The sequence below is a fragment of the Macrobrachium nipponense genome, chromosome 8 (assembly GCF_015104395.2).
Source record: "Macrobrachium nipponense isolate FS-2020 chromosome 8, ASM1510439v2, whole genome shotgun sequence".
NCBI classification, from domain to species: Eukaryota; Metazoa; Arthropoda; class Malacostraca; order Decapoda; family Palaemonidae; genus Macrobrachium; species Macrobrachium nipponense.
Window position 1 is genome coordinate 105,733,324 of NC_087203.1, and position 24,367 is coordinate 105,757,690.

The 24,367-nt window shown below is 39.7% G+C and overlaps 1 protein-coding gene across 1 annotated transcript in view; it reads right to left on the bottom strand.

Moving 5' to 3' along the window:
* The window catches only part of LOC135222937 (histone-lysine N-methyltransferase NSD2-like), a 159,509-nt gene that overhangs the window by 71,639 nt on the left and 63,503 nt on the right, over positions 1-24,367 (bottom strand). Inside the window, 2 exon segments of the mRNA XM_064261387.1 lie at positions 13,550-13,981; positions 13,983-14,463. Coding sequence (XP_064117457.1) covers positions 13,550-13,981; positions 13,983-14,463 — 913 coding nt within the window.

Here is a 24,367-nt window from a genome sequence, read left to right on the forward strand (position 1 = left end):
CACACCAGAATGTGACAATGACCCTAGTAGTGACATTCTGGCCCAGGAAAGAGCAGTTCCCGGACCTTCTCAATCTGCTGGTGGATTTACCTAACTACTTCCACAAAATCCCTCGCTTCTCAGATAACCCCGTTACAACCGATACCACAAAGGTTGTTCGCTCTGGCCCTGACAGGATTCAGACTGTCAGGAACCTGGTCCGAGCAAAAGGGTTTCTGCGAAGGGGGTCAGAAGCTATTGCTAGCTGCAGGAGAAGCCCTTCAGCCGAGCTCTACCAGTCCCAGTGGAGAGTTTTAGGTCATGGTGCAGACGACCTAGAATCTCTTCTTCTGAAACATCTATAACGGAAATTGCGGAATTTTGTTATTTCTGAGGGACACCAAGAAGTTACATCAGTTTCTAAGCATAGAGGCCTCAACATTTGTCTTTAGTTCCTCCAAGATTTCCAAGCATGAAGAAGTGGAATGGAATTGGATGTAGTCTAAGGTGGCTCAACGGTCCCCAATTCGAACCACTGAATTCGTCAACCATGAGACTTAACTAGGAAGACACTATTCCTAGTCGCCTTAGCCACAGTGAGCAGAGTAAGTGAGAGTCCACAAGGCCGGAGAAGTCTCCTTGGGAGGAGGGAGAAACTCCCAAAGAAGGAACTTCTCCTGTCGCATAAAATCTGTAGTTTTTATTTGCAGACTAAGGGAAGGCGAACAAAGCCTTGCCTGACTCCCTCTTCTTAGCAAGCCACTCTTCTCTTCTTTCAGTGCTTTCTTCGAGGACTGGTTTCAGTAATCCCGAAGGCGTCGATCTCCTATCCTTCACAAACATCGACGGAAGGGAAGAAGGCGAAGCTGATTCAAAAAACAGTCCAGAATATCTGCAACAAGAACCTCAACAGACCAGAATAAGCAGAAGAGGTCTTTGAATCCTGGTCTTGGGTTTCCTCTTCCGACATGCCGGCCGACACCCCGTCTTCCTCTTCCGTCTGGCTCGTTGTCTTCTACAAAAAGACCATCAATTCTTGAAGCTGATATTTAAATGGGTCCAAAGCAGAATCCTCTAGCAAGGGTTTGGCCTTCAATTCATCCTTGGACGAAGCCGAAGTCGTGGCTGTCGTAGGGCTCTTCTTCGAAAACGAATGACTGGGAGTTGAAAACCACACGAGACGTATGAGGCGAACGAGTCGAAACAGCTCGAGACGAATGAGGCGAACGAGTCGAAATTCCTATCGACACACAACCAGGGTTGCCGTTTTGAGGAATTTCGTCTATATGTGTGACTTTCTGGTGACATCTGGCAACCCCTCGTGGCTTTTCCGACCACTGGCTACAGCACTGAATAATGAAATTCTTCATTTGCCTTTATGTAGAAAAAACGGTACCACTGCACACAACGAATCTAACGATGCGAGTCAGTCTCACAAGGGTGCGAATGTAACGCACCTGAATGTCTGACTCCGTCCGAAGATACGCTATCCGAAGAGGACTGACGATCCTCCCCAAAAATCTGGTCCGGAGTCGTGGCTGTCGTACGGCTCTTCTTCGAAAATGAACGACTGGGAGTCGAAACAACACGAGACGTATGCGAACGAGTCGAAACTCCTATCGATACACAACGAGGCGAATCAGTCTTGCAAGTGCGCGAGCGCTGGTCCGGCGCGAAACTGCAGGAAGGTTGTGGACTCCAGTGCTCCTTGGATTTCTTAACAGGGGGGTGACATCCCTCTCGCACGCTGGGCATGTCTCTTCAAAAGACGCGACACTAAATCACTCCACACTTTTCGCCTCGATACAGGTAACTGCACTTCACAGTCAGACTACAACTGTGCGTCACTGATATCTACGCCTTTCCAGCGGCGTTTCCTGGGCACTCGCGAGTTGACTACATCGACGGAGTCGGCGACTGACCGTGGGCAAACTCCCCCAGTCTCCCTTCGACCTCCGATATGTCTTCTCCCGGGAGCTGGGGAGTATGACAGTGACCTTCATCTAGGAGAACAGGGGGAACGGACAGCCGCCTCCTCGGACACGACACTGACACTTGGCCTAACACTGGCCTTATCGCTTGACTCTTTATGAACGCACCTCTAACATGGAAATGTCTCTACTTTAGTTTTACTACACGCTCTAAGCGCTGCTTCCTTCTCCTATCTTTGTCCATTTTATCCAAATGGGCTTGAAAAGTCTTCCAACCTTGTTCATCTAAACTACAGCACTCATCACAAGTATTAAAACATTTGGGGTGCGGATCGTAACATAGTTTAGCTAATCTAGTTTTGCAGCCACTGCTGCAAAATCCTAACTGAAGAAGAACTAGCATCAGACATCTTCGTAATAACATGTTAATAACTAGGCAGCTAACTGATGAAGCAAAAAAGCCAACCAAGAAATTGAACATCAACAGAAAGAAAAAAATCCACAATGGCGACGAAAGTCGACTGCAACAACAAACCACTGGTGTTACCCCGTGGCCGGCAGAAAACGAATTGAAGTCTAAAGCTCAGCAGTACCAGGTATTCCCGAAAGTGGGCAGGATCTGTATCACCTACACAAACGATGGCAGCGCTGCTACCGCCGCCAAGAATTTGAATTTTCAACTGCCGGTAAGAAAGCGTACAGCTAATGTAATTGTTTGGTAAGTCACTTACGTGAAATTCAGAATTATGATATTGTTAAGATACAATAAAGTTTTGTACATACTTACCTGGCAGATATATACTTAGCTATAGACTCCGTCGTCCCCGACAGAAATTCGAATTTCGCGGCACACGCTGCAGGTAGGTCAGGTGATCTACCGCCCCTGCCGCTGGTGGCAGGAATAGGAACGATTACCGTTCTAGAACCAGATTTTCTCTTCCACCTGTCTCCTGAGGGGAGGTTGGGTGGGCCATCAATCGTATATATCTGCCAGGTAAGTATGTACAAAACTTTATTGTATCTTAACAATATCATTTTTGTACATGGAACTTACCCAGCAGATATATACTTAGCTGATTGACACCCTTGGTGGTGGGAAAGAGACAACTATTTACTGAATAGACAGGTAAACAACATACGTTGTAGGTAATAAATAAATAAAACCTTGGTTCCTACTTGATCAGGCGGAAGACTCCATGGCTAATGCCTAGGAATCTGCTTCGCCTCAAGAGCCTCAGCGAGGATGTGACCTATGGCTAAGAGTTCTTGTGGGTCTGTCGATGGGGTCTTATCCATTTACTCGACAGAGCCTCTTACATGACAATATGCCTATGCCTAGTGGCATAATTAAGGAGCACAACACCGATCCCGATCACCTGATCCTAACACGAGGGTTAGTGCTTAAGTTGAAAAGAGTTATCTACAAACTCCTTTCAAACAACCCAAAGAAAAAACACGACGTTAAATAAAATTTAACTCACTAGTTAAGGATCAGTATCTGCTCTCTATCCCAGCAATGTATCCGCAGACACGTATCAACCAAGAGAGAAGGATCCCTCGAAGGTTATCTTGACATCCTTCGGATAATGGGAAGTCAACATAGAGTTGCATCTCCCGTATGTGACAGCTAATATGTCCTTATGACATATTGTTAGGGAAAGAACAAGAATTCGGAAAAGCTCGCACTTCATGCGCTTTTAATTCTCAGCTGTTTGAAGGAATCATCAATGCACTTATCAAGTGCTTAGGAGATCACCATGTCTCAAAGAAGGCTAGGGCGTTCTTTGATATAGATCTCTTCTGGGTGAAGCCTGGAGCCTGGCTAGCGCTTCGTGCCTGGCAGGCGCCTAGCGCCTGTCTAGCGCCTCGCGCCTGGCTGGAGCCTGGCTGGAGCCCTCGCGCCTGGATAGCGCCTTGCGCCTGGCTGGCACCTCGCTGGTGCCTGATTGGCTCCTCCTTCCTGGCTAGCGCCTCGCGCCTGGCTGGAGCCTTGCGTCTGGCTGGTGCCTTGCGCCTGGAAGGCACCTGGAGCCTGGCAGAAGACTTCATGATTACTGTCTATGATCTGCATGCCTCAAGAGTTTCAGCGAGGTAGGGACCTATGACTGACAAACCCCTTCTGGATCATGTCAAGTGGGGGCTAGCCCGCTTACACGACAGAGCCTTCTCGGATCGTGCCAATGGGGGCTGACCCACTTACATGGCAGAGCCTTACCTGTATCATATCAATGGGGACTAGCCCTCTTACATGACAGAGCTTTAGGTTTCTCTTTACTGGAAGGAGCCTTGCACCTGGATGGATCCTCAATCCTGACTGGAGCCTAGCCTTGAAGGAGCCTGGCACCTGGATGGCGCCTGGCTGGCTTCTAGAGCCTGGCTGGCTCCTAGAGCCTGGCTGGCGCCTCGCGCCTGGCTTGGCTCCTCCACACTTGCTGGAGCTTCGAGCTTGGAAGAGTCTCTAGGCTGTCTGGCGATGTCCACATCGGACACTCTTATATCTGTCCGATTTGTTCGCCTCTGGCGCATTTGCGCCAGGTTGGAGGCCCGCTCCTTCTCAGTATCCGACCATGACAGAGTTCCTTGGAACTGTCCGCCTCTGGCGTTTTTCGCCTGTATTGGCATTTGGCGCTTGGCTGGCGCTACATTGTCCGAGAGTCCTGAACAACCACATAGTTTATCAGGAGACTGGAGAAGGGTGGAAGAAATTCTTCCCCTTTGAGCTTTGGCCCCTGGCAAGGGGAGGTGATTTTAGTCAGCTACACCCAGTAGACGACAGGATATCTAACAATACGAGAGAGAAGAGTCTTCCTCCGAGGAGGATCCTTCGTGAACACTTCTTTTGCTAACGAGATCTCTTCTTACATGTTGATGAGGTTCCTCGTTGCAGAATCTTCCCTATCCTTGCCCGAAGGAAGGGAAGGAGTCTGGAAGTCGAAGGAGACTCTGAGCTGAAATTGGGCGGAACCCTGATTTCTAGCTCTTATTGATCCTTCTGAATACCTTCTGGGAAGCATTTTGAGCCCTCATCGCACCCCGAAGACTCTGTAGGCAAACGTTTAAACATCTCTTCTTCTGTAGATGAAACTGTAAGTACCCTGCCTGGGCAACGAAACTTCTATCTGAATGCGTTGCGTCAGGAATAGAGGGATTTAGTTCTTTTGCCAGACATACTATGCTGGCAAGAACCCATTGCCGAGTCTCCATTGAATCTGATGCGAGATTCCAATGCACAAAAAATTCACTTGTCTTCTTGGTCGTTTAGGGCTAAGAGAAGCAAAGAATTCCTCATAAAACTTACCTCAAAGAAGTTTGATGAGGAGCAGTTCCATTTTGTCGGAACACGGAATCTGTGGCCACAAAAAGATCCCATTCGAAGTATATGATATCCTACTCTTGTCGTATTGCGGTCTCGTATAAGATCCCGAAGACTTAATCCTCTGTTATCTCTAATTCCCCTTGTAGAGACAGAGTATAGCCTTTTACTGCGTTCTTTGATAGCAGATATATACATAGGTGATTCTTCCCTCTGAAAGTGAAGAAAAAAACCTCTCTATGTGGTTCACAGAGGTATCGAAGAGGACAGTTTCCTCATTCCATCTAGCACGATCTGCAGCAATTCTATGTCTTAGCCATGACTATTGTCATTTACCTTGAAAAAACCTCTCATTCATGTCCACTTCTGGTCAGTCTGCACGCGGACAGACTCAGAGTGGAGAGGTTTTATAGGTCTATTTATAATAGATTCTGATAGAATATCCAGATACTCTTGGAAAAGCCTTACGAAACATGCTGTGAGAAGAACGTGACTTCTGTGAATCCAACCTCTCTAAGGCCAAAATGAGGCATACATCCTCTCTTCCTTTGACGCCCATTTATCTTAATATCTGTTAAGAATTTATAACTAGGGGAAAAAAGACTAAAGTTTATTCCCCTTCTTTAAATTTAAAGATGTCTTATATTGCTACCTCTCTTGGTTCGAGGAAAAAGAAGCGGTCTAAAGGAAGCCTGTTCGTCTTCTACCTTACAAAGAGATCTATGAAGAAGACTTTCCGACAGGTTCTCACAACTCTTTTCAATAAATGTTAGACATACGTTAACAGTTATTATATTCGATCGAGAAGGTTCTCACGGACATGCAAAAATCTTGCATCGAACCTCTTAAGAATCGTTACGTTCCATATCTGTTCCCAAACACTAAGAGGATGTTTCCCATCCGACTCACCCAACTTCTCTTGAGCAATATCCGATTCTAAAAAGGTTGTGTGCGTTTCTCGAAAGGATGAGAGAATTATATATATCGCGCTCTGCCGTATTAGAATCCTTTATAATACTGTCACATTGTGGTAAACAGCATTAATCTAGGAAACCTTTGTAAGGATACTAGGAATTCTGTAGTTATCCTCGGTATGTGCATAAGACTTGACCATACCGTAGTCTTAAAGTGAATTCTCTACTACATTCATCTTCTCACTAAGCATGTACTCTAATAAGCCATGCTTTCGTAAGCATGAGAGCATTATACAATATAGAGTTCCGCTGCGTTAGAATCCTTTAAAAATGTTACCTACGGTAAACAGCATTGAAATGTTGTAATATTTTTCTTATTGAAAGCTTCTTAGCAAAAGGCAGACAATATTTTATTTATGTTTGCTTAACTATCCCCTCAATCCGAGGCTAAAACCACGATTGTAGGGGAGAGACACTGTTAGTCATTCCATCCCGCAGGGAGAGAGACATGTTACCGACCAATCATGACCCGACACCCACATGATACTGCGTTGGTGTCTAAGCAGTAAGCGAAAGCAGTCTCGTTAGCCGACTGGCCTTACTCTTCCAGAGTTGCCAGCTACTCCATTTAATAAAGGAATCTTATAAAATTATTATCGAACTTCAGGAAGTTCTTATAATGCATATCTAAGCGAAAACAAGACTTCGATAAATCTAGAAGCTAAGTAGGTGTTGTAGTCTTAACAATCCCTTTAAGCGTAGTCCTTCCTAGGAAATTCCTGGAAGGATACTGGTAATTGAGTTGCTCAGCAAAGAGTAACTACGGTATGTGCTTATGATTTGCCGTATCGTATTCTCATACAGCAGATACTCTACTACCTTCTTTCCCTGCCGAGGCAGATAGAGAAAGGAAAAATTTACTATCTTCGTTCTTTTCGTTAATAGAACGATAGAAAGAGTATATATATCTCCTTAAGGAAGGAAGTTAATCCAGGAACTCTTTAAATCTTCGTGATTTCCTCATAAATCGTGGAAGAGACAGAATTCCTGTTCATCTGTAGGGTTTACGGAAGGAAGTAGATATTTCCTATCCGCCATCATACCCAAACGTCGATGAGATTCTCAAGTTAAAAACTCAAAGAGGAGCCTCGCGACTGACCTCTCTCTCATAAGAAGATTAGGGATATTCTGGCGCCTGGCTCCTTGCACCTAGCGCCTGGAATGTTCCGCTAGAAAGGAGACTCGCTCCTGGAACGTTCCGCTTGCGTGGAAGGTCCCGTGCGCCCTGATAGTTCCGAGCGCCTACTAGACCCCTTTTAGAAAGAGCCTCTTGCCCGGAAACGTTCAATGGAAGGATCGCGATTAAATGGGTAACGAAATCAGGAACGAATCTTGCCGTTACCGAGCCTGCTGTCCGAGAGGCTACTGGACTCTTAGGTTAATAACTCGCTAAAACGAGAAAATATCTTGGATGGTGCTTCTGGCGCAATTTGCGCCAGGCTGGCGCTTCCTTCTAGTTCTTTTTATGGTTATGTGCCATAACATCTATGCCTTATGGTACCCGACATCCTTCACATGTTAATTTTCCGTTCTTAGTGGGAAAAAACTTTTATATACGTAGTATAGTCCATTCAGGGAAACAACTTCTGCTTCTGATTGCCACTCTACTATAAGGCTCCTTGCTCTAGCCGTCTGTTTTTCTGGCGCAATTTGCGCCAGGCTGGCGCTTCGTCTCTTTGAAGGCGCCTTGCGCCAAGAAAAATTTTCTAGAACGCGGCTCGCGTTTGGTTGTAGGAACGCGTCTCGCGCTAGTCTATTAGCTGGAACGCGCCTCGCTGCTGGCTATTGGAACGTAGCTCACGCTAGCTTGCTGAACGCGGCTTCCTGGCAGCGGCTGGCTCTTGCTCAGTGTTCTCTTAGTTTTCAGAGAAACTTGCTAGATCATCGAAACTCCAAACATACATTCTTCGTCTTTCGGATGTAAGATGAAGAGACGCACTTTTTTAAGGATGCCTTATCAATGGCTATCCTTGGCAGTCTGGGACGTTCTACAGAACCTGCCGAGGGGACGCCTGACCGGTGGGGGTTCTCCCTAACCTTCCTGCGGCTGTCGACTTTCCTCCTCCATGGGTCTGGGATTTTGGAAGAGGTCTAGGCCTGGAAGCGCTACGGAGCCGATCAGACGCACCCTCCACTGCACTGGGAAACACTATATTCACTTCTTACCTTTTTAGAGCTCGCCTTTTGAGCTCCATCCATTTATCTTCAAATTTGCACATATGAATTTGTAGATTCTGTGGAGTAAGAAGGTGATGAGGATGCAACAACTACTAGAATTGTCAATACTCTAACTGCTCGTTAGTACGAGAGCTCTTAAAGCTTCTAAAGGAAGCGTATCTAGTTATATGGTTTCTGACTTCTAAAGTAGGAAGTTAGATCTTATATTTCCTTCATCAAGTTCTAACACTTTATACACGTATTAGTGAAGAAAAAAAAAAAATCAATATTTCCCTTATTGCAAAATATATGAGTGTCTACCGAAAAATTCGGTAGTTTCACGTAATATATTCTTCGAAATTTCGAAGCCAAACTCATTAAAAAGTTAATAAAAGCGTATGCCAAACCAAAGACCCAGTACTTCCCTGCAAAAGACAGCCCAGAAGGTCGATGGCGATGAAAAACGAAAATCAAGTCAGGAGGTAGCAACAACGTATGTTGACACTACCGCGACAGAGAAAATCTGGTTCTAGAACGGTAATCGTTCCTATTCCTGCCACCCAGCGGCAGGGGCGGTAGATCACCTGACCTACCTGCAGCGTGTGCCGCGAAATTCGAATTTCTGTCGGGGTCGACGACGTCTATAGCTAAGTATATATCTGCTGGGTAAGTTCCATGTACAAAATTAACTGTTGGGCGAGTGAAACTCTTAGCTATGTAATTACAGGGTAAATTACTTAAAACTGATATTTGTGGTTTAATATTCCTTTCTTTTGTTCTCTCACAAAATCTTTGGTTGAAAACCTTATAAACAGTCAGATGACTATAAACCCATGAGGGTTTCTAAGGGAAATCAGCCTGCAGAGAGAAACAAGTTACTGGAAAAGGTGATATATTGTTACAAATATTGATCACCTCGTCTTCCCAGCAGTTATTCAATTTATTTTATTTCTAAATGAGCAGCCATGTTTACCCTAATATCAGCTGATTTAGGCAGGAAACACAAACTCGGCCAGACTAGGCATGCCCGGTGCCAGCCGTTAGCTGCGGGAAAGACTCCTGTCAGCCTTAGGGACGTATCCCAAAAGGGAGTGTGTAGGTAGCTAGGTACTTCGTAGGCCTACTCCTAAGATCTTTTATCCTGTGAACTTCTCGCTGGCGATATGCTCTGTTTCCAGGAATGCCGCCGGAAGGGGGGATAAGCTGACCCCCAATACCCAAGCTTAACACATGCATTCCTCTCCAAGCCTTGACCTCGGACGGATGTCCCAGCCAGCCTTCCATTAGGCCTCCCACGGCGCTACTGGCGCCCCCAGACCTGAGACAAAGCCAACGCCGCATTCTACAAAGGTCCACTTACTATGGCATCCAGGTACGTCTTGTAAATCAGTCATATTGCCAGTTCTTTCCCTCCTAGTCACGTAACTACTCCCCATTTTCAAAATTCAAACTCCTAATTCTCAAATGAACATTCCTTTGTTCCTTTCATTGCCTCGTGGCCGCATGTCTCCCTATTGTGATCGTCCCAGACAAATGAAGTCATTGAATATTTCATTTAACACTAAGAGTTCCTCCTCAGTGTGTTAGACAAAGTGAGTAATTGTAACTTGTGCAAGAAATCATTAATTCATTTGTGTCTAATCTGGGAATTTTTCCAGATCGGCTGAGACACGTGTTCAAGTCTCTTCGCAAGTGCTGCCTTAATGCAAGATAATATGAATAATTTTGAAAGCCAGCATCTACATTAATCTTATTTCAGCCAGCTCTCCCCTTGTGAGAGATAAGAGTGTCCCCGTGCGGACAGGCTGCATTTACTCTTTCTCCAGGCCATTCAACGGCCTCGTGTAAATAAATGTAATGTAGATTAATCAGCTGGTTTTTCATGGCGACCTCCTCTAGAGTAAATTAACACAATAAATCCTTTTAAGGTAAGTTTCAAGTAATTTATTCTGCATTTTCCCTCAAATATTTTCCTTTATGTATTTGGGCCCTTAAGGCCGGCTGCATAAGGAAATATATATCGTATATATATATATATATATATAGAATATATATATATATATATATAATTTTATATAATATATTTATATATTATAAATATATTATATAATATATATATATTATATATATATATATATATATCTATATATATATATATATATATATATATATATATATATATATATATATATATATATCTATATATAATATATATATATATCTATATATATATATATATCTATATATATATATATATATATAAAATATATATATATATAAAATATATATATTTATATAAAAAATATATATATATATATAATATGATATATATATATATATTTTTATATATATCATATATATATATATGATATATATATATATATAATATATATATATATATATATATATATTATATATATATATATATATATATATATATCACCCTTCATGTATATTTATTTAAAACCTTCATATGTAGTATAAATACTACATATGAAGTAGAAAATAAAACTGCTAAATCCAAAATTCAGGACATGCCAGCAAAGAGCAAGAATTACATGTGTTTAAATAAAAAACCTAATAAATATTTTGGTGAACATACATAGACTGTTTCTAAAGTACAGAAATTTATACTAGAAACTGCAAACAATGTTATACTGAGCATTGAGCTTGGAGTACTGCTCTCTGGCCATTTCCTTTATGACAAAGCACTAGCTACTCCAACCTGAAAGGGACACAGAGTCAAATATGCCTGAATAAACAATAGTAATTTCCCTCTTGGTTTGACTCCAAGCAGTGATGTATGCCTTCTCTAGGTTAAAAAATAGTTGGATGATGCTGCCAGGATGCATATGCTTCACAAAAGAAAACTACAAGGACTTCTAAGAAGATTTGGAGGTCAGAACTTGAAGAATAATATATCCTCAATTTATCATAAGCTTATTAAAGGGATATATCTACGAGATGCAGATACAGTGTTAGCAGCCACCAATGAAAGAGTACTTACGTAAAATTTTCAGAGTAATCTAACTCCTTGTCTCTATATTGGGTGTGCAAAAGGAGCAAGATGTATTAACCCTTCTTTAGCAATAGGTTGTTTGGTAGTACACAGAGTACCAGCATTCAAGACTATTGCACAGTACCAGGTACATGAAGGTGGTAAGCACCTTCCACCATAATTCCCAACCTTCCTCTTTTTATTTCTAGACCTCTTATGATTTGGTTTGAATTCCCAACCTTCCTCTTTTTATTTCTAGACCTCTTATGATTTGGTTTGAAAGGTTTGGAGCAAAACAAACAGTATTGGATGTGCTAGAGAAGGCAGTATGTATTGCCAGGTTTATGATGAAGCAAAATAAACATTATTGCTATCTAGATTCAGAAATTTGGACACACACACACATATATATATATAGAGATAATACAAGCGTAATCTCTCTCTGAAATAGATGAAAAAGTTTCATGGCAACACTCACTCGTGGTATCAAGAATGGCAACACTTGGAAGGGAAGTTATATTTCGCTTTGAGCTTCTGGGCAGTAATCGTGGAATATGTTCTAAGCTCTGACACTGATGTTTATTACAATGATAAGTGAAAAAAAAAAATATGTAACCACAAACCCAAGTTAATTTTTCAACATACAAGTGTGAAAATGTTAAAAATCTTCATTGCAATTAAAAAAAACCCATTTAATGTTTCTTTTCTTTTTTCTCTCTCTCTTTCTCTGGAGATATTTCAGTAAAAAGTTCATACATGAAGAGGAATGATTATTGTAGCCACATAAAAGTAAGACCCACCCACTTTATATTTATTTAGTTCATTACCAAGAAAATCCGTTTGGTACCGAATGTAATGTTTACATTTTATTAAGCTCTTTGGTATGGAAAAAAAATCTTTGGTGTGAGGAAAAAAAAAATAAATAAATAAAATAAAATAAAATATACATTTTAGGTTTACTCAAATCTTTAAAAAAATAAAATCCTAAAAAAATTAGAGAACTGACTGTGAACATCTGACAGCTTGGCATTAGCATTAAAATCAATGAGTTATTTATATCTCACTGCTCTGTGCTTATTTTAATAAACATGTTCATGGCATGTACATGACCAAGTGTATTTGTAACTTAAAAATATGTATATATACTACAACTTTTTTGATGTCTCACTGCTCTAGAGAGTAAGGAATGTTATACAGCACTTGCAATGTGCATTTTGCACAGTAAACATTAAGACTACTCCTTGACATAACAATAAAATAAAAAAAGTCCATACATAACAGATTTCAATAACATATATGGTGTGTATATGTACACATAACTGTATATGTGATTGAAATCAATGTTATTTATGTACTTTTTTATTTTATTGTTATTATGTCAAGGAATAGTCTCAAGCCTCCTAGAACAACACGGGCTTTTTAAAAATAAATTCTCTATATGTATTATGTCAGCTTTTTTCAATAACCATGTTACATGCCTTGGGAAGTCAGTGATTGCCATAAAATATCATTGTTACATGGCTTAGGAAGTCAGTGATAGAAACAAAATAATATACGTAGGCCCTATGGACTGCTGAAATGATATGTAAAATCTCGAACATTACTGCACTAAGGGCTACTAGTGAAATAACCTGTAGGAATACTTAATGTTACTTTTAAGCACAGAAGGAAAACGAATTGACATTCAAAGAAACCCTATGTGCTCTAAATAAAAATCATTAGCTTATCTTGGAGTAAAGCTATCTGGTACTTGAGGTTCTAGCTAAAGCCGACAGACAATCTTTCAAAGTACTACATATAAAATCCTATATATTACAGGTACTGCCCTTCAGCATCTATTATTTGTTACATTTAATGTTCATTTCATAGTACAGTACGTATCTTCAACATTCAGAATTGCCTGTATATCATCACCATTAAAATCCATCTTGTATCATTACAATATTCTTTTTTGTATGGCGTTTTTACGTTGCATGGAACCAGTGGTTATTCAGCAAAGGGACCAACGGCTTTATGTGACTTCTATCACCAAAAATACACATCTCTCACACCTCAATGGAATGTCCGAGAATTGAACTGGCGGCCACCGAGGTGGTACGCCAACACCATACCGACCACGCCACTGAGGCGCTTCTTTCTTAATCATTAAAATTTTTCTTAAAGTTAAGCAGAATATTATAATTAAGGCAGGACTTACCTCTTGGTGACGATTTTTGGAGACTTGTGGCCATTTCTGTACACATTCTTCATGGTAAAACTTTCCACAAAATGTAACAGTACATCTTTGTCTGATACCTGTATCTTCTTTACAAACGAAACACTGATGATTTCCTGTTTGGCACTCAACACACTTGAAGTCACTTTTTGGAAAAGAACTTAAACCTAAACAATTAAGATGAAATATTCCATAACAAACACCTTTGCAACGAATCATGTCTGCACCGTTTTCAGTACTTAAACCTTCACAGCGGTAACACACTTTTTCATTCCGTACAACCTTATAGACACCCTTTTGACAGTCTTTGGATTCTTCAACTCTTTTTCTTTTCGTAACGAAATCATCACCACTGTCTAAAGCTGATTCTTTCTCTATGCTCTGATGCTTACGCTTTAATGAGCTACTTACAGGAATTGCCTGACCTTTGTTTTTCACTTTTCAGAGTTACTTTGGTTTTTCGTTTTGCTGCCTGAGATTTTGCAAGCTTTTTCCATCGCCACCTTAACTTTGTTCGTGCAGCTGTTTCACTTATATTTGGGTTTTCTAATATAAACTTTTGTAAATGTTTTGCAGCATACTGAGCAAAGCTCTGCTTATGGCCACTTATGTCATTTATTAAGTTACTTACATTGCGATTTTCATCTGAGGAATAATTATCATCAAAACCTGAAAATTCCCCATCAGTTGAACAAAAATCATCATTTGTTTTCAATCCTGACAAATGTTTTTCTTTTGCTTCTACTTTGCGAGGTCTTCCTATTTTGCGTTTTGAAGGCTCTGTTTTACTTCTACGATGAGGTGCACGCTTCGTATTCGTATTATCTTCCAAATCTTCTTTACCTTTCAGTTCCTTATCATCCATTTTCAGAGAATACTTCTGTAATCTTTCATATCTGGAAAAAACACATTTAAACTTTACTAAAAAAAACAAAAATCTAACAAAAAAAATGAATATAAAATCTTTTGCATCTATGAGAAAAGTACACCCTGAAAGATTTAAATAATAAAAGAATAATTTTCCAAAAACAATTTAGGATAATTATTTAAACATTACATACACTCCAGAACGAACTCCATACCTTACAATTCTAATGAAGGCAAGAATCAATTCAGCTGTAGTAGTAGAATCCAAAACTCCCAAATCACTAACTTCATTAACCCTTAATGGATGGATACCCCCTCATATGAGTAGCAATGACAGGTTTAGGGTGGTAGACCATTTCTCCCATTACAGATACCAGATATAATTTTTTCATTATGCAAAATTCTAAGTCAATTGCTTAAGTTCATGATTAATATTTTTTTTTTATGCAAGAACAAGAAACGGAATCAGATTTTCTATCAACATAGCATGCTATTTTGGTGCTGTTGCCAATATTTCAAACAGCTCCAGGTGCATTTAAATCCATGGATAAGCCATTATTCTCTCCAGGGGAACTTTCAGTGGTCAAAGTATATGTCTGGAGGCATTTCCCCTTTCTACAAATATCTTGATTTCTTACTATCATAGGTAAATGATACATTGGCAAGCAAGGGAATATGAAATAAAGCATACCACAGGGTAAGTTTGACGAGTGAGAAAATGATGTTATTATGATATAACAAAGTTTCATGTATACTTACCTGGCAGGTATATATATAGCTATATTCTCTGTTCGCACTGGCAGAATTTTCAAAAACTCGCGGCAACCGCTAGATTATTACTGGTAGTTCAGGTGATCGCCACCCCGCTCCCGTGGCGCTGGTGCTCGGAATCATTCCCATTTTCGTCAGATTTTTCTCTGAACCCTGTCTCCTGAGGGGAGGTTGGGTGGGAATTTAATTATATAATACCTGCCAGGTAAGTTAAACATGAAACTTTGTTATATCATAATAACATCATTTTCATGTATGACACTTACCTGGCAGGTATATATATAGCTGATTGACACATTTGGAGGTGGGTCAAAGACAGCAACATTGTAAGAGTTTTAAAATTTAAAATTCAAAATACTCTTAGATTCCTTACCTGCTAAGGTAGCTGACTTCAGCATTCCTGCCTCTTAGCCTGCTAAACCTTAGTAAGCTTCCAACTAGGACGTGACCTATTAGTTGATGAAGCTAAATACAAGGGTCTGACAACTGGACGGGACCAATTTGTTGACAGGAAACCCTAGCCCTCTCTTACCACGGGCATTCATGCTAGGATAAGTTAGACCACCTGAACCACACACAAAACTAACCTAACACACTACACTTCACAGACTGAAGAGGAAATAACCCTCTCAGACAACCGTAAAAACAACACCACTTCATTAAAATACCTAGCATGTTAGTAAGTTATGGCGTGGAAAATCCTTTGCCCAATACTGCTCCTGAGGATACATATGGACCCAACGTTTGACAATTGTCAAACGTTGTTTTGACATTTCTAAGGTAATGACTTGCAAACACTGAATTAGTCCTCCAAAACGTCGTTTCAATGATATCTTTGAGGGCCATATTCTTTTTAAAAGCAAAGTAGTAGCTACTGCTCTCACTTCGTAGCGCCTTAACCTTAAGGATGCCGAAATTTTCTTCTTGGCATAATATATGAGATTCTTTAATTAGTTCCCTAAGGAAAAAGGCAATAGCATTTTTGGTCATGCTCTGCTAGGATCCTTCACAGAGCACCACAGTGATTCTGAAGTTCCTCTAATCTTACTGGTTTTCTCCAAATAATAGCGCAATGCCCTTACTGGACAAAGAACTCTCTCTTGTTCCTGTCCTACTAAATCTGAAAGACCCATAATTTCAAACGACCTTGGCCATGGATGAGCTGGATTCTCGTTCTTGGCCAAGAACCCCTCCTGAAATGAGCAAACCGCTTTGTCATGTTTCCAGCCAATATGTTTGCTAATTGCTTGCAGCTCACTCACCCTTTTAGCTGTGGCCAAGGCCACCAAAAAGATGGTCTTTTTCGAGATATCTCTCAACGAAGCTTGATCCATCGGTTCGAACTTACTAGTTCCTAAAAATTTCAGGACCACATCGAGATTCCAGGAAGGAGCTCTGTATTGGAGCTCCTTCCTTGTTCCAAAGGACCTTATGAGGTCTCTCAGATCTAGATTATTTGTAATATCTAGACCTCTATGTCTAAATACTGAGGCCAACATACTCCGATACCCTTTAATCGTCTGAGTTGACAATTTTATTTCCTTCTTTAAGTATAAAGGAAGTCGGCAATTTGGGTCACAGAGGTACTGGATGAAGAAATCTTCCGACTCTTGCACCACTTGCGAAAGATTTCCCACTCGCCTGGTACACCTTAAATAGTAGAGGCTCTTCTAGCTCCGGCCACCGCTCTGGCCGCCTCTCTAGAAAACCCCCTCGCTCTGACAAGTCTTTCGATAGTCTGAACGCAGTCAGACCCAGAGCGAGGGTGTTCTTGTGGTACCTGTTGAAGTGAGGCTGTTTGAGTAGATCTACTCTTGCTGAAAGTGTCCTTGGTACATCTATTGTCCATTCCAGTACCTCTGTGAACCAATCTCGGGCCGCCAGTATGGAGCTATGAGAGTCATTCTTGTCCCTTGACTCTCCCTGAATTTCTTCAAAACCTTTCCTAATATCTTGAACGGGGGAAAGGCGTAGACGTCTAGCCCGTCCAATCTAGAAGAAAGGCGTCTACTGCGACTGCTTGACGGTCTGGGACTGGAGAGCAATAAGTCGTCAATCTCTTTGTCATTGCTGTCGCAAACAAGTCCACCACTGGGCGACCCCATAATTTCCACAGACTCTGGCATACTTCTAAATGAAGAGTCCATTCTGTTGATAGAAGTTGACCTTCCCTGCTCAACAGGTCCGCTCTCACATTCTTCTCCCCTTGAATGAATCTGGTGAGAAGGGTTACGTTTTCCTTCTCTGCCCAAAGAAGGATCTCCTCCGCCAACTTGCAAAGAGAGATTGAATGTGTCCCTCCTTGTTTGCGGATGTACGCCAGAGCTGTGGTATTGTCCGCGTTGACTTGCACCACCTTGTTGCGAATCACCGCGTTGAACTCTTTCAAAGCCAAGAAAATCGCCATCAGTTCCTTCCTGTTTATATGCCAAGCCGCTTCCTCCTTGCTCCAACGACCTGAAACTTCTTGATGTCCGAGAGTCGCTCCCCAGCCTGCCTGCGTCCGACGCGTCTGAGAACAATACATGGTCTGGGTTTCTTTTGCTGGAGAGACGCTCCCTTCGCTAACTTCCCCGGAGTTAGCCACCACCGCAATTCCTCTTTGATCTTGCGAGGAATTCGAAACAGGAAGGAATCTGGTTGCGATTTTCTTGGCCAGACTTGGTTCAAAATATTTGTAGGGGTCTCATGTAAAGCCTTCCTAGAGAAACGAACCGTTCCAGGGACGAGAGGGTCCCCAGTAAGCTCATCCACTCTCGTGCTGAACATTGTTCTTTCTCTAGAAAGGCTTGCACTTTCCGGATGCACTGCTCTTGTCTGTTGGGAGACGGAAAAGCCCGAAAAGTCACTGAGGAGATCAGAATCCCCAAATAAACTAGCTCCTGACTGGGGGTCATATTCGACTTTTCTAAGTTCACCATCAACCCTAACTCTTTCGTTAATGTTAACGTCATTTCTAAGTCCTCCAGACATTGCTTTCTTGATTGGGCTCTTATGAGCCAATCGTCCAGGTATAGAGATGTAAGTGTTTACATAATAAAAATATGGAATGTTAGTCCATATATATAAAAGTCTAAAACTAAAGAGGTCAACCAGATTGCTTGCAGGAATGTGATCAGACTAGAGACGCTAAAGATGACGTATACAATAAGTATGTAGGCTAAGATAAAAACTGCCGTCACCTGTAGTCATTCAATTGTTTATAAATATTAGTCCCAAGCTCCCTGCTTGAGACAACTACCCCGACCTATGATTCAAACGGCCTACGTGATCTGTAGCGTGTCTCATTTGATTGTGTGTTCGTATGAAACTATGTCATTGTATGTATGTTCATATGTTCGAACTACTGTCTGTTCCTTCATAACTTGTAACAGAGATGGTAGACAGAGAACAGAGTTAGCTATCGTCATTAGAATACCTGTACCTCTTTACCCTAAGCTTTTATCATGTAGAGGAATAGGTTATGCCATCATCATTGGCAGAAGCGATCAAGCTATCGTTTTATTAGATGAACTTGTACATATCATACCTGATCTTCACCATATAAAACTTCAGAAGAATATAGTTTTTTTGTATTATCTTAGTGTTTTTCTACAAGAACCTCACCGAACCATGAGTTTTAACACATCGTCGTAAAGATAATACCGACTTCGTAAGTGATCTACAAACCCCCAGACACTCCATTGAATATGGAAGTGCAATACCAACCGACTTAGCGTATAGATTATCGCAAGTCGTAAACATTACATCATAGGGCGCCTTATCATACAAGGCACAAGCCCTAATATTGGTGGCCAGCGTACCAGAAGAACTCTACAACGTCCTACGAAGAAAAAACAGAATAATAAATCATGAAGTCAACGATTCAGAAAACAACAAGATTCGTCAAGCAACTAGTATTATCGTTTAGTGAATAAACTTCAAGAAACAAGAACCGACGTGTCTTTTTTTTTTTTTCCCTACGACAACGCAAGCTTCGTCTCTCATTAGAATCATTCAAGAAAACATCGTTAGTGAGCGTTTCCGGCTATCCAAGAAAGAAACAAAACCGAACGCGTTCTGCAGCATCGGATCTTTCAAGGGCTCGAATCATCGAAACAAAGCGCACGGGGGGAAACTGAAGCCAACCAGGTCATCCGCTAAATAGAGAAGGAGGACCAAGGCCGGTGTCGTTATCGGAACACCGTGACTTCCCACAAAAGCAAGCTAAGTACAATTTTTTATTCATTTGAGTAACTTAGAGTGTTTCCTTTGCAGGTCGAATTTCGTTATTCCTGTGGCTGAAGTTACGAGACATTCGTTAATCTTACTTTTTTACAGAAATTATCTACATCATTGAGATTTCGCTACTGCGAATTTTTTTTATCTTTGAGTGTCTGTTCCAGAAGTTCTACTGAAATATCATAATCATATACTATGTTAATTTTATCATTTTGGGTGATTATTAATCCCTTACGTAACAAATCATATTAAACAGTGAATATGCGTTTACGCAGTGGACGTCTGTATTTATACAGATGCATGGATAGGGTCGTTAAGCACCGTAGTGATTGAAAACACAAAAAAACAAGTGGAACACCCGTACAAATCTATATAAATTAGAGGTAACACTATTTCGGGTCATGACAATAAATGCTCCTTTGCAAAGTCCCGATCGCAGTTTTAGCCTTGAGTTTTTGAGTTATATAAAATATCGAACCTCAATGACTCAACTTAACTTTTAAAATATGGCTGGATTGCAAGGAATAACATGTCTGTAAAAAAAAAAAAAAAAAAAAAAACAAAAAAACTTTCATCAGGCCTAAATGCGCTGACCAGGATCCCTCACTATTTCAAATTTTAGCAAAGAATGAAGTACAAACAGTTAATATTGAATGCAGTAGTGATAACTTTTCTTATTAGTAATCGCTCAGTTCCTAATAGTTCGTCATTCATTGCTTTATACGTAACCAGCAACATAATGCTAAAAACACACAATACGTTGCCGATGGTAATAAAGAGAAGGATCCTAATTATTACAAAAAGAAATAGAAACAGTAGCCTTTCAGAATCAAACAAGCAAACTCGGTTACTGTGTCACCTAGTCAAGCGGTCAAGGTTAGTTAAATCTGCCGAGTTTTCAAAGCAAAGCAAATTCCACACAATAAGCGACTAGCAGAGTGGGGAAAAGCGATGTTGGTTCATACATACCGATATCTTTTTGAATTAAAATGGATTTTTCCTATGAACACACGACCGTATAAAGTAATCAGAGCAGGTTTTCGTTTTTTTTTAATACGTAAGGGTTTTTATTAATAATTAGTGGTGGAAAATAAAGCCCTCCGAATCGTTTACCCGCCGCCGTAAAAAGAATTAGAATATCTTGTTTGTTTATTTCTTTAGTAGTACGGTAATATCCTGTATTTACGGACTCACCGTTGTTGTTCGAACTTCCCTAATGAGAAGTCCGGATAAGCGAGCGCTTACAGATACCTCTATAGTTATAAAAAACATTGATCTGTATGTAGTGTAATTGTAAGATCCATCTAGGGGTTACAAAATATTATCTTACATCCTGCAAATAAGGCGTGTTTATCAAAGGAAAATCCTATAAACCTTCAAACATAGTAAAATCCGTTTGAACAAAAATGAGACAGTTAATCAAATAATAACTTATATAAATGGAACTATACATTTGTCTCATAAAAAAAATCGTAACATTGTTCAAATGACCCAACAGAATTCTCCCACAACCGCAGTCGTACTTTGCACGCAAAATCTCGAGAAGCATGCACCCTCGAATGTCTTAGTGCGTGTAAAAAGACTTTGCTGGGAAATGAAATTTTAATCCTTCCCGACACTCTGAAATATAACGCTTTCTGCGAACAAAGCCCTAAAAGTATACATATCGTGGATACGGAAGTTATAAATATCGCATTTTTTATTGTTGCTAATTTTTAATCACGCCCAACCAGTCGTGGATGAATCTCTCTGATAATCTATCTAAAGTAATATCCGTAAAGTCATTCAAGCAGAGGTGATTCAGCAGAATTTTTTTTTATCTTCTACCTGAATACCAGGAAGTTTCTCCACTAGCGGAAGTGATCTCTGGGAGAAAAACGGACGTCATTGAAAACAAAACACGGTCTAAGGACAAACATAAAGCTATTTACGTACCTTCGTATAGATTCTCAATGAAATTTTAAAATAGAGATAAATGACGAAGTTGAAAAATGTTAGTAATAGGAGCCATTAGGAAATCAAATAAGCCCATATAATTTTTCCCTCAAACGTCATGCCATAAAAGATCGGACTTGGCGTATCTGCGCAGATTACTGTCGCTTAAACAAGGAAACTACTTCCGATAGTTTCCAGTGCGATGTACCGACGACATCTTATCTCTGTTAGGTTAGAATAAATTTTTTTTTTTTCACCAACTTGGACTTACTTAAATGCTTTTACCAGATACCATTACCTAAGTGATTGTACCTCATGAACAATTTTCAGCACGATGGCCAGGTGACATTATCAATTTTTACGTATGCCTCCGGCTTACGTTGCGCCCCAAATTACAATATAGTGTTTGGAGACTTTTAGGGGATACCCTACATGCCTATTGGTTGGTCTTATAATCTTTTCTAATACCTTAGAAGTACATTCACATAAACTAGAGCTAGTGCTACAGAGACAAAGACAAATAATCTCAGAGTAAAATATCTAAATGTGAGTTTTTAAAAAAAAAAAACCGAACATGTTTATCTAGGTTTTATGTGTCTAGTCAAGGTTTTAAAGTAGTCCATGGTAAGGTGTCGGCTATTCATAACTTTCCGGTACCTATTAACGTAAGGGAGAGATACAGCACTTTCGCGCTTTAGTGGGTATTACAATCGTATGTAAATATATAACTCTTCAATCATGACAGCTCCTTTAACAGATCTTACGAAGAAGAGCGTAGATTGATTATGGTCTAAAAAGCATCAACAGGCGTTCGATATCTTAAAAGCGGAATAATGCAGCTTACCTAACTTAAAAATCCCTGATTTAAATAAGGAATTTTTTTTTTATTGCAACAGACGCCTCAGACCAAGGGTAAGAGGGTACTACTTTCAGTATATGATAAACAGTTCTTCCCTACTAGCTTTTTATTCACGTAAACTAAAGCCCTCTGAAAGTAAATATACAGTAATAGGCAAGGAAGGGCTAGGTATCTTTAACTCACTAGTACATTTTAAGTTCATAATCTATGGCTATCCTGATAAAGTCCTTACTGAACATGAGTCCTTTACCGAGTTTTTCAAAGGCTTTAATCACAGTCCAAAGAACTCGGTGACAAATGATCATTCAGGTTCTTTGGAGCCAAGATAAGATATCTACCTGGGAAGCAAATATCATAGCTGACGCATTATCCCGCAATCCCGCACCATACCGCAAAGAACCATTAATTAGACTAAAAATATAGAAACATCCGTACCTATTGTTAAAACCGTATCTAAACAAGAAAATTCCTTAACCCAAGAGATCGCGAGCATTGAATATCTGGGTTGGAGCGCAGAACTGTTACAAACTGAACAAAGCAAGAGTCACAGACATAACCCAAACAATAAACACTTCGAACGAACAGAGTCAGCAGCAATAAAACACCAAACAATAAACACTTCGAAAACAGAAACAGGGTCAGTGGCTAGGCAAAAACAATAAACACTTCGAGCAGAAACCCTAAAGCAATAGTATATTTATAGTATGGTGTATCAGAATAATGTAATCAAATGTAATGTTATATTTGTTGGTCTGTGACGAGGAAAACCCGAAGAACACAGCAGATGACTAACGACCAGGTAGTAATAATAATCTCTTTCATACCAATCGTCATAAACTGGTTTCATTCCGTCATCCAGGGTTTCTCTCCTATGTCACAGAAAGCCAAATCATATTTTACTGGCCTACAATGCTTACAGATTTAAAAAGCACATAAACTAATTGTAACACGTGTCATGAAAACAAGGGATACACTAAGACACCTGTCAGTTTAAGGGCCTATCCTGTGCCAAATCAATCCTTGAAAGAATATACGTAGAATTTATTAACAGAATTACGAGTCTGACAGAGGGAATAAACACTTCTTAGTGTTAATAGTTCCTTGACACGTTATATAGAATTAATAGCACTAAAAAAAAACAAAAACCGCAATTGAGTGCGTTAGGAAATATTTATGAGTGCTAAATCAGTAAATATGGAATTCAACACATAATAATCTGTGACTCGGGTGGTGTAAAGAAATCATAATAATCTCCTTACATGTTGTGTGAATTCCTTTCCATTAAAAAGAAAACCAAAAAAATAAAAAAATTTATTTTTATCAACCAGAGTCAATCGGTTTTGTAGAATAACTGATAATTAAATAGGAAGTGTCAATGTCTTACGAGTTACAACTCGTGATATTGGATCCGAACTGGATTATAGCGGTTCTCGCGGTTTTTAAATACCTTTATCATTTATATCTTGTATCTATAGAATTGATGCCGCAAGTAGCCTTATACGGTACGCCGCTAGAGCACTCTTCCACTTATTCAAGCCAACCATTAATTTATCAAATATATATAAAAAAATATATAAATAAATAAATATAAAAAAAAAAATAAGATAAATATGGATACAAGTGGAGGCAATATACACTCGTAAGAAGTCGGAAGGGTTACAAATTATAATAAAAAAAGGAATCACGATAATATCAATAAGCAAAACGTAACCATTAAATATCCAAATATATATGCGTAAAGATTTGAACTCTAACTTAACGCTTTAGTAATGACAAATAAGCTAAAAGTTCAAAACACATATCCAAAAATCTACTGACATATTGTCTGTCCCGGTGATTTATATTCGTAGTCAATGAAAAAAAAAAAATTAAATAAATAAATAAATAATAAAATAAATTAATAAATAAATATAAAATAAAATAAAAGAATTTTAAATAAAATAAAAGAGATTTTAAAGTCAGGAAGTCTAGAAGTGAAAATGTTATCTATGAAATAATCCTATATGAATCTTATACAGGGTTAATAATATATATAGAATTTGTATGGAAACCTTTTCATTAGTTTCAATAAGGAATATTTAATTTAACATAATCTTGCAGTTTTTCCAACATGAAACTAATATATCTTGTTCAAAAAAAAAAAAAAA